Below are 17185 nucleotides of genomic sequence, written 5' to 3'. Positions count from 1 at the left end.
AAAGCTGTTTATAACAAAGAAGTCACAGAAACCTTATTTCTCTTCTACAGAGCATCACTGCTGTCTGATTATCATAAAGCTACCAAGAATAATTACAAAATCAATCATTTTTTTTCAGTTGCCTTTTGTTTATATTCTCAATCAAGTTATTTTGTGCACTATACAAATGAATTTAATATCTCATTACTGTATGACTATTCGTAAATATTAAATAGTGCTAAAGCTACACCAGTGCAAATGATAAAACATTTTTATTGCAAAATGGAACATTGTTGGAAAAGAAACACATACTGCATGTCTTTTTGGCTGCCTGACCTGGCTAACAGACCATAACAAACCTGGTATTTCTGTGTCTGTGCTGACATTTTGCAACACTTCACTTTTTTTTCTGTATGCCATTTTATGCTTTGAAGGATATATTAAAGAGCTCTGTACGGGAAACAAGTTTGAATCGCTAAGAAGTTCAAGAGACGGGAGAGCAAATCTGATCATACGCTCTGTGTGGGAAAGTTGTTTTGCTGTCTCTCCCCTGTCAATCAGCGGGACGCTAGCAAATCATGGATGCTTGTGAGCTTGTGTATGTGGAAGAGGACAGATAGCACTTTGTTTTGAGTAGGGTTCATTGCATGAGCAGTATTTCATAAACAGGGGATTAGATAATATTTTTTAAGCCATGAGTACAATTCCTCTTTTTTGCTTGGAGTTGAGTTCAGTACTTTTTCGCTCTTAGTATTGTTTAGTATTGTACTCAGTCCTTAGTCCTTAGACTTAGTCCTTTTGCCTTAGTAAATGCTGTTTGGATACTGTTTTATGTTTTATGTCCTTAGTCTTTGCTAGCCTACAACTTGTAGTGTTTACTAAAAACTAATCTTTATGGGGGGTTGTAATCCTGCTCAGCACTCCCTAGCTCAAGTTGGCACTTTACCTGCCTGCATGTCCTGTCCTTAGACAGTAGAGCATCTTCTCATAATTTTTTACCTCATATTTTCTAAAAAGCCGGAATGGCATTGAATGGCCTGCTGTCGTTCACTTGCAAGCAGCCATCTGATTGGTTCCGTCTCGAACGGGAGCCAATTAGCATCGCCGTAACTGCCATGTGTGATTTTTGCCCATTTAATGGTTAAGGACCAATTGGAAGGTTGTGAGTTTGAATCTCAGGTCCACCAAGCTGCCATTGCTGGGCCCCAGAGCAAGGCCCTTAATCATCCACTGCTCAGTTGTATAAAAATTATATGAAATATAAATAAGTCCTGTGGATAAGTGAGTCAAAGTTAAATTCGTATGAACTTTAAGCAACGTGACAAGGTGTCACATCCAGACAAATCCAACAGCTGTCACACTGGACAACATTATGTACCAGTTTTAGTAAACTTTGTTCTAACAATGCTGATGTTCATTGCTGGTATTGGTGGAGATTTCACTTTGCTTGTATGTTGTGTTCTGTATTATATAGTAAGCTACAATAATCCTAGTACAGAACTGAAGTGGGTGTGTTTCTGTCGGAAAGGGAGGTTTGCAGCGGACTCCCACTTGCTGCAGGGTGCTTGCCTGACAATGCAGTTTTGAAGGGGCTCCGTAGTGCACAAGTCTAAATACAGGGCACAATGATTTTCTTTGTGTGAGTGGTGCACTAGATCAGATTCATCGCTTCCCTAATGTAGTGCCACACCCTCGGCCTATTCACAGACCCCATGCAAAGAGCCAGGGAGTGTGTGTGTGTGTGTGTGTGTGTGTGTGTGTGTGTGAGATAGAGAGAAACACACAGAGAGCTGGTGCTGTCGATCTGGGGTTAGCTGGAAGTGGTTGTCGAAGCTTTCACTATTGCTTTGTTTTAAGTGGTTGTTTCCTCTGTGTGTGTGTGTGTGTGTGTGGACATACTAGTTTTCTGCCACTCGGTTTGAGTGTTTGTGCTTCTCCTTAACAGTTGTTTACACTGTTGTGTGTTTGAACATAGCGTCATAAAGGTCAAAGCCATTTGAGAGAATCATTAACTTACAAATCAACATAAAAATAAACACATGAAAAATTAAAAAATGGAATTTTTTTGGAGTTGATGTTATAAATCCACATGTTTCTGTGACATACACGAAGTGCATTTCTGACTCATGGTGTATTTCTTTGTCTAAATAAATCAACAGCTGTCTTAATACAGAGACAGGCTTTTGTACATTTCTCCCGACTCAAGTGTCAGACAGCTGTGTTTTTCATGACCTCACTATGCCATACCGCACCTGCATATTCACAGCTGGTATCAGGTATCGGATCAAATCCCTGCTCAAAAAGAAAAGCTTTGATATCAACATCTGAAACAACGAGATTCTCTGACATAAGCTTATTGTACGTTATACATGCCGAGTGAAACTATCAAGAGGAAGAACGACCTCATTTTCCTACAAGACAACTAACCTGATAAAACATGGCATTTAAACAGTAGAGAGTAAGAGCAGGAATGGGTTGCTTTTAGCTCCCGGAGAAATTGTTATTAAATTGTGTATGATGCTCTGAATTGTGTGTACATAAAGATATTGATATATAGATGTGGGGGCAGTTCAGTTCTGTGAGCACTGAGCACTGACTGACGGTCTACATGCAAATCGAGGTGCTTTTCACTCATTTCACTCATTTTAATGACCACTGCTTTGTGTAATCAATTCAGCCATCTCGTGTTCTTTCCTAGCAATACACAGTGTAAACAAAGCGAAATAAAATCTTCCACACCCGTTTTCTTAATACTAAATTTTAAGGTTCTTACATAGGTGTCAGAATCAGCATTGGCATAAAGGAGCACCAAAAAAAAACCCCCATGTAGTCGTTTCCTCCCTTGTGCAGTAAAGATCCACCGGCATGAAAAACAGACCCATTAACAAAACTCTGGTCTTCATTAGTGTGCAGCTTCAGGCCACATCCACACTTCCAGGCCACATGAATCAATTTTTACCAAAAATGACTTTTTACATCCCACAAACAATCCCTTAGTCCTCTTTTCTTTATCTCTTTAACTCTCATTCCATGTTTGTCTACATGATTGCAACTCTTTCTGTTCTGACGCATTTTCTTGACACAGTTTGAATCTATGATAATAGAATTATTATAATGTCTTCACATTAATGTTTTCCTGAAGTTTTCTTTCTTCCAGTCACTGTTGTGTTTCGTGTTGCACGAACGTGAACACAAACATGATGCATGTGCTATAAATGTGTATGTATTACACATAATAATTTTCACCAGACGCTTACCAGAGTCACTCTTGTCATGTCTGAATCTCAAATGAATCTATGAGAGCTCAAAATAAACCTGAAGCCATTTTTGTTTAGAAACAAAAGAGACACGCTAAATTCATGACATCTTAAATTCCTCCTTGTCAAAGAAAATGAAGCCCTTTTCGGTCACTGTAGTTGATGTAACATTTATCACATACAGCTGATAAACATACAGCCGTCAGCTCGTTCCGGCGGTATAACATGACAGGCTGCGTGGATTCAACTGCTAAACTGTGATTGCTAAACTGTGACTGCTAAACTTTGCCAGAGAGTGAAAGTACTGTGGGTGCTTTGAGAAGAAATGTTTAAACAGCTGATTCCCGCATAATCCGATCATACAGTCGATTGAACTCCATTAACAAAACCATTACATAATAAATAATTAATAGTGGCAGGTCAGCATCTTACAGCCTATAGGCCTAGTCTCATCCTGCATCCCTGCTCTGCTAACGTGTAGCACTTTGTCTGAGAGCTACAGCAGTTTGGGTGGTGAAAACCGATCCTTCGAGCTCCACCAACTCCTGTTCCACTTCCCTCTCTCTCTCTCTCTCTCTCTCTCTCTCTCTCTCTCTCTGTCTCTCTCTCCTTCCCTTTGTGCTCCGTGGTGTCACCACCTGCACAGCTTCTCCCACGAGACCCCCTTCCTTCCCTCTAAAATCCCCTAACTCTCCCTCCCTTTCCCTTTCCACACACACACTCACACACTGCTCCTTCTGCACTCCCTGGGCTCTATGTTTTCCATGCTGAATTTAGGATTCTGTAGACAGTGAGCTCACTGTTCATCATGGGAAACAAAGGTAATGGGAAAAAGCCAAAAGTGAAATCCTCACCAATCCGATATCTGCATTATTTTCTGTCCTATCAGTTAATGCTGAGTGACTGATGCTATCACTGATACAGATGTTATCACTGCTGTATGTATTCACCCCCTTGAACTTTTCATGAATCTACACAAAAATAGTTTTGTAAAATCAAAATCGGTTGCAAAAATCTTCAGAAGTCAAGAAAGTAAATGTCGCGATGCTTTGCATTAGGGATCCGCCATATGACGATATGCTTTTCTGATAGATCGTTGATATTTAGATAATTTCGCAAACTACACCGATTTTGTGTAGATTCATGAAACATAATCCCAGCATTTTATTTCAACAAAGGGGTTTGGGGGTGAATACTTATGAAAGGCACTGTAATTTGGTCAGCGTTTCAAGACTTAAACAGACATGAGGATGACAAAATACATGCTTGAGGTACTGACTGGATTTAACCCAGTGACCCGGAGTTAATCCACACATTGCTGTAGTATGCGCAGTTGTTTTAAACACAAAACAGATCGTCTCTATGTAAACCTTTCAGGAAATATGACTGTAAATCGGTGCACCGTTCTTCTGACACTTTTACCCCGGTGGGCGTGGCCTCTTAGAGGATGGCTCCGCCCCAATCCACAGAGTTATGAGAGCTCAGAGAATGAGAGTTTTGACGAGGATTAAAATGATGTAAATCATATGCCATGATCTTAACAGTCACAAATTCTCTAGCTCTCATTCTAATTTTGGAGATTTTAAGGTAATTTGTTAGACAGCCATCATTAAAATATTCACAGAGGGAATCGTTTTTGGAAGAATGAAGTGTTCATCGCTCCAGTTCCAGAGTAGCACAGAATCAGTGCCAAATTACACTGAAGCTTTTCTGGCAGCTTGTTGTGGTCCAACACCATTTTGAGGCACTTTCTGTTTTGTTTTTTATTTTGTTGTTTTTTTTTTTGAGCAAACCTTCTAAATGTTAAACATCTGACCTTTTGCAGTAATGTGTGTGCATGTACTGTTCAAATGAACTAAAGCATATAGATGCCATTGTTCAGCACAGTCAGAGAAGAGGATGTAGTTTGTGTGTGTGTGTGTGTTTGTGTGTGTGTGTGTGTGTGTGAGAAAGAGTAAGAAGGAAGTTGGATGCATATTTGTGTGTAAATACAAAAGAAAGGGAAACTTTATTTATTTATTTATTTATTTATTTATTTTTGCCTATGAGAATGTGTTTGTCTCTTTGTGTGAGTGCCTCAGTTTCAGTGTAGTCCCCAGGCTCTGTGAGGGTGTGGTGTGTTTTGGGTGGTAGGTTAGACAACTTGATGTAAATACACTCACACAGCTGTTGAGGGATCAGTGATAACACAGTAAAATAAGTCATGTGAAAATGAGCCACTTCAGGAAGAAGCAGGTTTCCTCTTTGGCTCGGTTATTGATCAAAGCGATAGCACTGCTCATAAACAGACGATGAGATGAGTTAGATGATAAAATGGAAAGATTACACACTCTCTCTTCCTCTCTCCATTTGATCCTTTAAGCCGGATAAAATCAGCACTTCACTATATTGAATCATAATCTCCACAAGTACAACAATTAACATATTGTTCTTAGGCCTGTTACAGTATGTGTGTGTGTGTGTGTGTGTGTGTGTGTGTGTGTATATATATATACATATATGCATTCCCAGTTCTGAATGGTCAGATGGTTGTGATTATTTTTCTTATTACAGAAGCTCTGACACTAGTTCTGGCTGTATTTCCAATCATAGGCTTATCTTAATGTGGTCATTCAAATATGTAATCACTTCTTAAAAACGTACAGCATATGGTGGACGATCAAAATAATTACATTTAAAATTGAGTGTCATTAATTTGAAGTAATGTAATATTTTTGAAAGGAGTCTTCTGGGTCAATACCTTGTAAGTGACATAAGGACTCGAGGAAACATGACCTGCAAAAACTGAAACTGAATTTTCTTTCTTATTAAGACACGGTTGGTTCAGAAATGAATGTTTATACAATAGCTATTGTAACGTAAGTGTAATTTGTTTCGCGGATGTCCCGCAACATTAAACATCAGTTGGACTACCGATGTTTAATATTGGGCTACTAATCGGAAGGTCTTGAGTTTGAATCCCAAGTCCACTAATACCCCTATTCCACCAAAAAGAACCGGGTGCTGGTTCAGAGCTAGTGCTGGTGCTGGTTCAAAGTTGGTTCCACTGGCGAACTTTCTAAGAACCGGTTTGTCATTCCATCGGTTAGAAAGCCATCACAGAGTCGGGTCTGACGTCACTGTATACGTGTCACGTTTCCCAGCAACATTAACGCAGCAGCGGCAAACACAAACACAACATCAACAATGGCGGATGTTGCTTTTCTGTTAATGCTCATGTTCATGCGGATGTTGCTTTTCTGTTAATGCTCAATGCTCAGGCTTTGTGAACCTACATTAACACTCAAACGCGGCGAATCAAACGTGTACGTGCAGCTCCATGTAATCTGTATAAACGGAGGTTGTAATCGAGAAAGTACATAACATTATTTTATCATTAACACAGAAAAAGTCCACTGCCTCGGTGGACAAGGGGAATAAGCTGCTTGGCCCCTTAACCCTTAAGCCAAATGCCGTAAATGTAATTAAACATAACTATTAATGGGAAAAGTACAAAGTGTCATTATCCAGTAAATAAAGCTTGGACGGAGGGTCTGAGTTTGATTTCTTATGATAGAAATCAGTCGTCTTTTTGTACTTTATAGTTTGAGAAAGTACATTAATCTAACTCTTCAAATGCTTATCAATAATAGGCAAACAAATACGGTATCATCATAGTTACTTTTTGAAGGTCTGATCTTTCCATTTCTGACCCTTTCATCTGCTGAACCCAAACCATTAACACTGTGTTAAAAGTTTTAAAGCATTTTGTGTTAAATACTGTAAAAAGGGCTTTTTTTTTTTTCTTAGGTTTTATTAGATAATAGATCAACTTTTGGATCAAGTTGATTTTATGTTTGTTATCAGGTTTTAGATTAACTTAACATATGAGATTTAATGCTTCAGTAAAGCCAATTCATTCCAATGGGACATTGAATTGTACTAGACTAGATTAGAGAAATATGATAACTGTGTAATAACAAGTACAAATATATCAGTAGTAGTTATCGCCATATCTGTTAGATGTTGCCAAATGTTTGTACTTTCCTTACGCACTCACAATACCATATGAGCCAACACGTTTAAATCTGCATACTGTTCAATTCAGTGGAGAAATCAGGAGAAATTTAGGAGAAATCAGAGGTATGGTCACCTGTGATGGAATGAGCCAGTTGTGGAGGCTTTGAGTCATTAACAACAGCTGCCATGGCATAGTCGCTTGATGATGTCAGTTGAGATTTTCCTGGAGGAAGCGTAAATCTGTTCCTTCTTTAATTAGTGAGATAAACACGCTGCTTCAAACAGTGTCTGGTTGTAATAGTTTATCTCTGCCGCTCCGATAAGGAAGTGTGGAGGAGTGGATGAGTCGGTTAGGAAGAACCGTTCCCGAGGGTGTCTGGTTCTAACAAAATCTGTTCTTCTTCCTCTCTCTCTCTCTCTCTCTATTTAGTTTTAGTTTAATGTGCTAAATCAGGGTGTTTCCCGGCTTGGGATGAGGGTGCATACTGCTTCTGGTTATCCCCAGTAGGGCCAAGTTTGCTATTTTCAGTAACATGAATAAAGTGTGATTCTAAACTAATTTACCTACAACAGACTTTACCTACAAAACACCACCTGTGACACATTGACTTTTTAGTTCATTCGTAGTTAGATCAAAATAAAAAAGTAGCTTACAAATGAATATAGAAATGTGTCAATGAAGGAATTGATGCTATAATTTAGAAAAGCCTTTTCTTTTTTAAATTAAGTTAATTGGACGACTACCTATTTCCTTCTTGAACACAGTGAGACCTTCATTTTTAAACCATGAAGCAAAGTAGTACTAAAGGTCATATACTTTATTTCATCAATCTACATGATATATTTTAGGTCATGTTTTGTTGCTGCACCCTGTTGGAAAGAAGGCATACATTTATGTCAAAGAGATTACACTGAAATTCCATTTCATGATGGTCAAAATTTACCTGCTGACTTAAAACTGTGAGTAATTTTTAAAAACTTGAGTTAAGTATCCAAATCTTGTCATGGTTATGTCATGGTAACTTACAGGTTCTTTCATGTTTTACAGTGTACTGCCTTTGTAAGACTATTAATTATCCATGAGACATTAATCATGAATAGATTTCCAACATTTAGTATTATTTTGTATGTTAAATAATGAGTGTTTGGGGGTCAAACACATGGCTTCACATCTCCATGTTTGGAGATTCGATTCCTGTCTCTGCCATGTGTGTGTGTGAAGCTTAAGTGTTCATTCCTTACCTCAGGGTTTTCCTCAGGGTTCTCTGGTTTCCTCCCCCAGTTCAAAGACATGCATTGTAGGCTGAATGTCCTCACTAGATTGTCCGTATTGTGTGAATAGGTGTGTGCGATAGACTGGCATCCGTCCAGAGTGTGCCCTGCCTTGTGCCCTGAGTAGGGTTGGGAATCTGTTTTTTAACCGGAACCGCGCGGAATTTTCAAGTTTCAGTTCCAAACGCGGTTCCGATGTGATGACTTGCAAAGCGCTGGGAGCGGTCACTTTAAATAGCCATGTCTTACCTCATGTATATTCATTGTTTACGCTGTTTACAGTCACGCAACCAAATTAACGCAGCTTAGCACAGAAATCAGTCACTCGCGCTGCTGTGCTGAGGTACGCTTTGTGTTAAACATGTCTAAAAAAAAGTCTAAAGTTTGGATTCATTTCCAAAGCTACAACAATGAAGCAAATCTACCCCCTCTGGGAGGGTGTTCTCCACAGCTGGAGATACAATAAGCCAGGAAAGGTCTCGTCATCTCCTAGAGAAAGCAGACATGTTAATGTTTCTTCAGAAAAATTCTGAATTCTTCAGCAACTGTTTTGCTAAGTTTTAATTCTGGATGTTAAATTTGATGTTGGATTTATTTAAATTTAAATTGATATGAATTGAAATGTTCTGTTTAAAATATTTAAAGAGTGATTAATCAAATGGAATTGTTTAAGTATTGTGCATTATTTTTCACATTTCTTTTATTATGGAATCGGAATCAGAACCGGGAATCGTAAGGCAGAACTGGAACCGGAATCGGAACCGGAAAATTTATTTTGATACCCAACCCTAGCCCTGAGTCTCATGTAGAGATTGAAAAGAAATAATGAATGAAACTTTGTGGATTTGTCACTCGACAGGTTTAATTGGAACAATGCTGATTTTATTGAGGATGCTTGCACGTGTATAATGTATGTGGTTTGACCTCACACAAGCGTTAACACGTTACTCGCTCATTCTCTGTGACTCCGCCCTCCATTCACAGCCAGTGCTTGACAACACAATTGTCAACTTTTTTGTTACACCAACATTGTAGACTAATTATAGGATTCTTGAACACAACAACAGCTTTTACTTTTCATTGTCATTGGATGGAAAGCACTAGGCATAACCTATTTATTTCCAAGAACTGTAATGCCACAAGGGTAAAAACTTTATCGATTTCTAATACTTTGAATTTCTATATAAATCTGTGCGGCCCTGTATACCGGCCCGATACTGTGGTGATCTATAAATAAAGATCAACAAATATAGCAAAACTAACACACGGTGTAGATTATCAGGTGGATAATATTTTGTTCTTTCCACTATAGTGTGTCTTATCTCAAATTACACACAGACGCAATATCAATATTGACTTAGTGTAATGATTATTAATACAGAACACTGTACTATTGCAATATTTCCCCATAAGTGCCTCATAAAAACCTGGGGCAGATTGAATTGTTGAATTGAAGTCTACCAGGTCGACATGGAACCATCACAAAAACAAATATTTCCTTTAAACATGCTGATGGGAAAAGGACTAACATTCCTGCCCAATTTTCAGGGTAATTGCTTTGTTTCCACGATGAGTAACATGTTATGCGCACAGCGACAGTGTTTTTGGATAATCTTTGGAGACATCGACGATCAGTGGTTTATTTAGTGGCGTCTGGAATCTAGAGATAAAGCAGAAGCAGTCTGTTTTGTATCAGTCCCATTTGATATTATCACCATTTTATTCCTGAACCTATAATCAACAAGATGCCACAAATTAACGGGAAACGTCGTGGCTCCATGTGGACCTTGGTTTTCCTGATAAACAGGAAACAGAACGTATGGAAGGCCCCTATCTCTCAGACACTGTCTAGGCTAGAACAGGTATATCAGAGAAATGCTGTATATCAGTGAATCTGTAAGTCACTTCTTCTACTTATACACATTAATAGTGCTTTTAAATCAGTAATAAATTCTAAAGTTGGGAACACGTTTAATCTGTTAAACTCCCAGGATTACATTCTTCACTCTGCACTTTTTCTGCAAGCTTCACTGTAATTACAGAATAATATGCTTGATTTGTAAGATGACTTAATGAACAGTAAGCTGGGATTTTATATCCAAGTGAAGTGTGATAATTACAAATGTCGTAAGCACAAATTAAAAGATCGTTGGTAGAGGATCGTAACCGGTAGAGATACATTGTCTTCTGAAATTTCATATCATGTCAGGATCATTTGACTTGAATAATGCAATAAAATGCAATAAAATAAATGGGAAAAAATGCATCTGATGCAGAAAATTTCATACACAAACGTAGCTTAGGTTTTTTTTACTAAAATCTTTCTGTTTCAAAAGTGTTTTAAAAAAAGATGATTCAAAATAAACATCCAAAATTTTGTCCAAACATCCAAAATAATTTTGCTATGGTCGGAAATGTTTGAAAATATATATATATATTAATGGAACATCTGATTATTAGTAGTTAGCTAGATAAAGTTAGTGTTAGCTTTTCACTGAACATTATCACACCAGGATTGGCCATAAAGTGAAAAATTTAATTTTGATTAAAATTATAGGTTTATATATTTACACTACCACATTATGGTGTTCTAGTGATATTTATTCATATACTTGTGTGTGTGTGTGTGTGTGTGTGTGTGTTTGTGTGTGTGTGTGTTAGCTTGTGAACAATGGATGCTAGTGAAGTCCTTGTCTTTCCCGCCTCTCTCTATCTTTGACTATGCTACAATGACCCTATTCATTTTTTACTCATAGGGATTGCACACAAATGGACACAAACACACACACACACACACACACACACACACACATTCTGCAGAGCCTCTGGAGAACAGTGGCAGATTTGGCTCTTTGCACACTGAACCCTGTAATGAACCCTATCCATACTCTTTCTCTCTCTCTCCCTCTCTCTCTGTCTCTCTTTCCAACACACACACACACACACACCGATCCTTTTTACCAACATGCACAAGTCTCATGCTGTGTGTGTTTTCACTCGGGATCAAAGCATATGTTTGTTTGCTGTGCAATACACTCAGCCAGTGCAGTTTGTTTATGTCTGCTCCTGTATCCATGTGTCTGTGGTTATATTAAAATAGTGACCAGTAGGCTTTCATTTGCAGATATGAAAATCACACATACATTTTTTTCCAACGCCGCTCTGTGCATTTCTGAACATTTAGTACAATCCATAGTCTCTTTTCCTGTTTGAGGTGTGTCCATCTAATAGACATCTACAGTCACCACAGAAGAATGTAAAGAATCTTACAGATCTCTCTCTCTCTCTCTCTCTCTCTCTCTCTCTCTCTCTCTCTCTCTCTCTCTCAGTGTGTGTTGTAGAGAGAAGAATATGGTCAGAAAAGGACATGAGGCAGGCCAGCAGTGAGCAGTGGGAGTTCCCTTTCCTAAAATCTTTTTTCCTTTTCATTCTTTTTTCCTCCCTTTTATCTAAAGCGCTCATTCATTTCCACAGTTCCGTCAGCCACTTTCTCAGTTTAGCCGTCAATTTCAATGACAATGTTTTCTTGTCACACGGCCCACATGTATTCATATGGGGGGCTGTCAAATTTCATTTGAATTTAAATGACTTGTATTGAGATGTATTTGAATATGAATGAACCTCTAGCATTGCGCTGTAGCAGCGCCACACGATGCGTTCGAATCACAAAAAACGCAAAGTTGTGGTAATTTCTTCATGAGATAGAAATGAATTCAATTGCATCAAGGTAATGGGATAATTTTGGGGGAATTCAAACTCATCACGACGGGTTTGCTACTTAAATATGGATTTAAAGGGCAGTTTAGATTTCAATTAGACTTCAAATTCACTGCATACTTCATGCTCACTACATTAAGTGTAACAGAAAAATATTGTAACTGTCCTGAAGTGAAGGCAAATGTCTCACAACACTGCCGTGAGCTGATTCGTTTGTGAAATTCATCCCGAACAGGGTTAAGGACACAGCGAGGTCAAATAGTTTTTCTACAATAGCTTCCATACCATTTGAAGTATATTTTCAGGATAGTTCTGTGGTACAGATTAATCACAAGAAGGACTAGATGAGCTGCTGTTGATGGAAACCTCTGTTTGATTCAGTTGGTTGCAGCTCATTGAACTTTGTCCACACAGTAACAGCTAAAAGGAATTAGCATTCGGTTCATTTTTTTGTTAAAATGTTTTTAAAGGTAATTTACGTTTTAAGGATTGTAAGGCTTTATATATACAACATAAATTGAAACACATGACACACTGTAAACAATTGGTTGCTTTTAATTTTTTTTTCATGTTGGCCTTCATCGTGCATTGTCCTGAAGACAAAAAAATGAATCAAAGAATCAACAACAAACTTATATGTTACATCAGATGGAGTTGTTGTAGCATGACTTGTAGATGACTGTTGCGCAGCTGTATCACATGTCATCAGTCATAACTTCTGTGTAGGAAGCATCTGTGTGGCCCTGATCTGGAAGCCTCACTACTTCCCATTTCCTCAATTACTCTGTTTAAACAATTGAACTCAAAGATGGTGGATGTATCAATATTCAAATATTGGGAAGCGCCCTATATGTCCAATATGTAAAAAGGTGTTTGATATTCATTTGATATTCGGGGGGGTATTCCGGTATAATAAAATACTTATAGGTCATTGTATGTTGTTAGAATATAATATACTTTAAAAAAAAAACAGAAAAGAAATGTAATGATTTGCCTTTATTCAGAGCCCTATTTCTATATCGAAGAGCGTTTATCCAAACCGTTTAGAAAACTGTTTTAAAGGACTTGTGTAAGGAGACTAAAAGTAAAGCACCTTATGTTAAAGATTTAAATGTTTTTAAATATGGAAACCGGAACATGGAAATTTGACTGCAGTAACAGTGTTGGTGTGCATCCACCCAGGTTCTTACTTCTCGCCATCTCTAAAAAACAAAACAAAAAAAATCCTTGGTGTCTGTTATTTTTCTCTTTCATGTATGTGTCTCCAGTGTGTTCTTTCTTTTTCTCTCTCTCTCCCGCTGTTCTTTCCGTCTTCTTCAGTTCGTCCCCTAGGGGTTTAACTGAACTACAGGATCGCTGGCATTCTCACGAGTCACGGTAACTGAATAGAGCTCCATCTGTGAGAAAGAGACAGAGTTAAAGAAAGACTGAATTGAATACAAAACAGTCATCTAAGTAATGCAGAGCTGGGAATGAACATTCACTGAACCCACGTGAAGTCTAGATACTAAAGACTAAATATTTGGCTCTGCATTTCTCACTTTATTATAATGTACATTTAACATTAAGACATATGTCAAACATATGACAAACACAATGTCTTGAGTCTTAACGTCTCGTGAAAAGTGGTTTATGAGATAGTAACTTTCCTGTATGTCGCTCTGTGTTTATGTTTAAATGTGCCTGCATGTCTGGTTTAAAACACACACACACACACACACACACACACACACACATCACTATTGTTCCAGGGTATTTATAGCTAATCATGTCATTGTACTATTAAATCTTCATTAGAGTCAAGAATTTTGAGGCGTTTCCTGCAGACACGCTTGATTTGACTGGTGTGTGTGTGTGTGTGTGTGTGTGTGTGTGTGTGTATACATGTACTGCTTGTAGAGTTTGGGTCAGTAAGAGTGTATGAACACTGAAACACTTTTAGACTCCCACCCAAACAGACCAGCTGCAACACACAAGACAAGCCAAAGCACAGCAGCTCCGTTTGTTCTGGTTTTGTCATTCATTGCCAACATGCTATTTTTCCCTCCATGTGAAAGTTTTATTCTGTGTGTGGATTTCGTCTTGAAAGCACCTGTTTTCCACCACCTCCTGCTTCCTGCTTTCTGACGTTTTCCTTTTCCAAGTTCCTCTTTCCTGTAAGTCTTGTCTTCCTTTATAAGGGTGATGTGCACTCACTGACTCCGTCCCAGATGTTAACCGTACATCAGAACATCCAACATGAGTGCACTGCTTTATTTTGAACTTTTTACATGATACCAACTGGATCCAGTAGCAGAGAAAATAAACATGCCATTTAGACAGTTACTGACTGAGTGAGAGGAGATCGATCCTGTTGCAGTACATTCGAGTCCAGCTTGCTAATTGCTCTGCTTCCTAGGATCATTTCAGGACTCATTATGACACACCGTCTGCCTGGAATCACCTTTCATTTCCTAATGCGGTTTAGTCTAATGGTCTACATCAAAGTTTTCTCATGGATATGATGGATATGAATTTTCTCATGGATATGATATCTCATGGATATGATATATCCAGCGTGAAATAAACGGAATTATACCTCAGCACCGTTAAACTCTCAACTGGTCTGAAGTTGTTGATTCATTCGGCAGCTGTAGACTAGAATATTTCCAAGGCAATCATTTAAATCATAGGTTTATTATATGGATCTTATACATTATTGTTTCTATAGTAACATTGAACTGAAACTGGGACATATGTCATAGTCACTTCTGCATCATCAGTTTTACATTCACATGAAGCTCAGTAATCTGTATCATCTCAGCCGCTTGTCTCTGCAATAAGTCATATGACACGTGCGACTTCTGCATACATGCACTGTGTGTAAACTGCATGCTTTTGAGCTCCTTCTGTTCAGGAAGTCGTGGGGTGGGGCTCTGGCCTCCTTCGTCTTTCTCGTTTATTTTTCACATCGTCCTTTATCCAAAAACCTTTTTTTTTTCCGTTTTTTTGACCATTTTTTCAGCATTTGTGCCTGTTTGTTCTTGTGGGTTTTTTAATGAGAATCCATCTCTGTGATTTGGAAGAAACTCAGCTGATCTGGGAGTCTGACTGAGGGAAGATATTACAAGAAGCGGTTTTGTCTCGACCGCCATCATGGCCACGGAAGAAATGGGTGGAGACGTTCTAATGGAGAGTCAAGATATGGTCAGCCACCCAGAACCGGGCGGTACCACTCAAGGGGTAGGCCTCGCCCAGTGTGGTCCAGTGTAGATCTCAATGGGTTTTTAAGATTGTTCAGATACTGCTTTATCTCCTGCTGAGGGCCTCACTCTCCCTGTTTATTTGGCTTTAGGGTGTTTTTGCTATTGATTTTGTTTCACTTTCTTACGTTCTGTCCTTTTTCCTTTATGGCTGACATCTTCAGCGTTCTGTCAGATATCTTCTCATCTTTTTTAAACCTTTTCCATTCTTCCTTTCATGTTCTAACAGTCAAGCCCAACCCACCTCTCTCTGTTTCTAAGTGTGACTATGGGCATTCGGCAGGCAGGAAGTAGCAGTGTCGAGCTTCTCTATTCGACATATTCTGCCTTTTTGTTTTTCTCTCATACTTTGCTTATGAATTCAAACATGTTTGAAATAGAGGTGTGTGTGAAGCTTCTCTTGCACTTTCCTGTCGGATGATAGGTCTGTCCTGGGGAGAGATACACAGATGCCTCAGCAATAGAGACATGTTATATAGGAATCATATAAGATTTACAAGACCCCTCTTCCTCCAAACCTTCCATAAAATTCCCACTATATTCATAAAGCTGATGATTTTTTTCACACTATAGCGCTAGAGCTGGTGAATTTTCCTAAATGGTCACAAGGGTTTATTACAACCTGGCTCTAGGCAAAGTAACACGCATTAATATTTCACACTACAAAACAACTAAGTTGATTATCCCCTGTGGTTAACATGGTTTATTTAACATTTATAGAATTAGACTCTTATGTTTTTGGGTTTAGGTGACTGGGTGTGAGATTTGGTGAGGAATTAGTCTTACTGGTGTTTGCTAATTTAGAACATTTCATCATTAAATGTGCTCATGAATCGCCTCCACAGAAGGACATGTACATGGCAGATGATCTTTTCACACGAGGTTATCATGCTTAAACAAAACTCTTTACTCTTTCACGCTATACTGAATTTGCTTCACTTTTTCAGATCTGTAGTTGTACCTTGCTTCAAAATGTTCAGTGTGTTGTGGAGTCTAGCTGTTGTGGAGTCTAACTGTGGCCAGAAAAGAGTACAAAAGATAGATATTAGACTTTTTGTGGCTCCAGCGAATGTATGGCCGTTTATCTGCTATATAAAGCCATTTTTTTGAACAGCATTAATCTAAACTCTAGTTAAAAGAGTACAAAAGATATATATATATTCTTTAACGAAGAAACAAAGACCGATTGTTCTCAAACTGTGGTATAAGTAGGAAAAAAGCAGAAAATAATGCTGCATTCATGGTGTCATGGATCATTTGCATTTAGTAATTACACCATTTCCCACCAACAGAAAAAAAAAAAACACATGGATGCTTCCTGCATCCAGCAAAGCGTGTCTTTTGTTTGCTCTGTCAGCGCATGTGAAGCTCATAAAAAGCTGCTTTATCAGCACTTTTACAGTTACAAACCTGAGTACAGACCTTGGTTCTTTTCTACTATTGTGAACATTTATGCCAAATCCGTTGTGCAGACAATAGCGAGTCACTTAGCAACTCTATTGTACACTAATATAAAATGAAATAAGGAGTACTTTTGTCGAATTGAAGTCACCCTGTAAAGTTGAAGAGATGAAATTTTCAGTTGTGTGGAGGTTTTTTTTAACCAAGAAGTTGACCTTTAACTTCTGAATGTATGTAGATTCAGTAAATACAACTGAGACTACCTTCCTTTTATTTACCATACGACTCGTCCAGCTTCCTACTGGGACTATTAGGGAC

General features: G+C 38.4%; 1 protein-coding gene across 2 annotated transcripts in view; it reads left to right on the top strand.

Moving 5' to 3' along the window:
* pkn1a (protein kinase N1a) overlaps positions 1 to 17185 on the top strand; it is a 40380-nt gene that overhangs the window by 4607 nt on the left and 18588 nt on the right. The window contains exon 1 of one of the 2 annotated variants that reach the window (XM_060859971.1): positions 15142 to 15446. The exons of the other annotated variant lie outside the window; for it this stretch is intronic. Coding sequence (XP_060715954.1) covers positions 15360 to 15446 — 87 coding nt within the window. The 5' untranslated portion in view covers positions 15142 to 15359. Of the gene's footprint in view, positions 1 to 15141; positions 15447 to 17185 lie in introns of those variants that run through there. 2 annotated transcript variants of the gene reach the window in all.

Source organism: Tachysurus vachellii, chromosome 24 (assembly GCF_030014155.1).
Source record: "Tachysurus vachellii isolate PV-2020 chromosome 24, HZAU_Pvac_v1, whole genome shotgun sequence".
NCBI classification, from domain to species: Eukaryota; Metazoa; Chordata; class Actinopteri; order Siluriformes; family Bagridae; genus Tachysurus; species Tachysurus vachellii.
The sequence above is the reverse complement of the archived record's forward strand: the minus strand, read 5'-3'. Positions and strand labels throughout refer to the sequence as shown.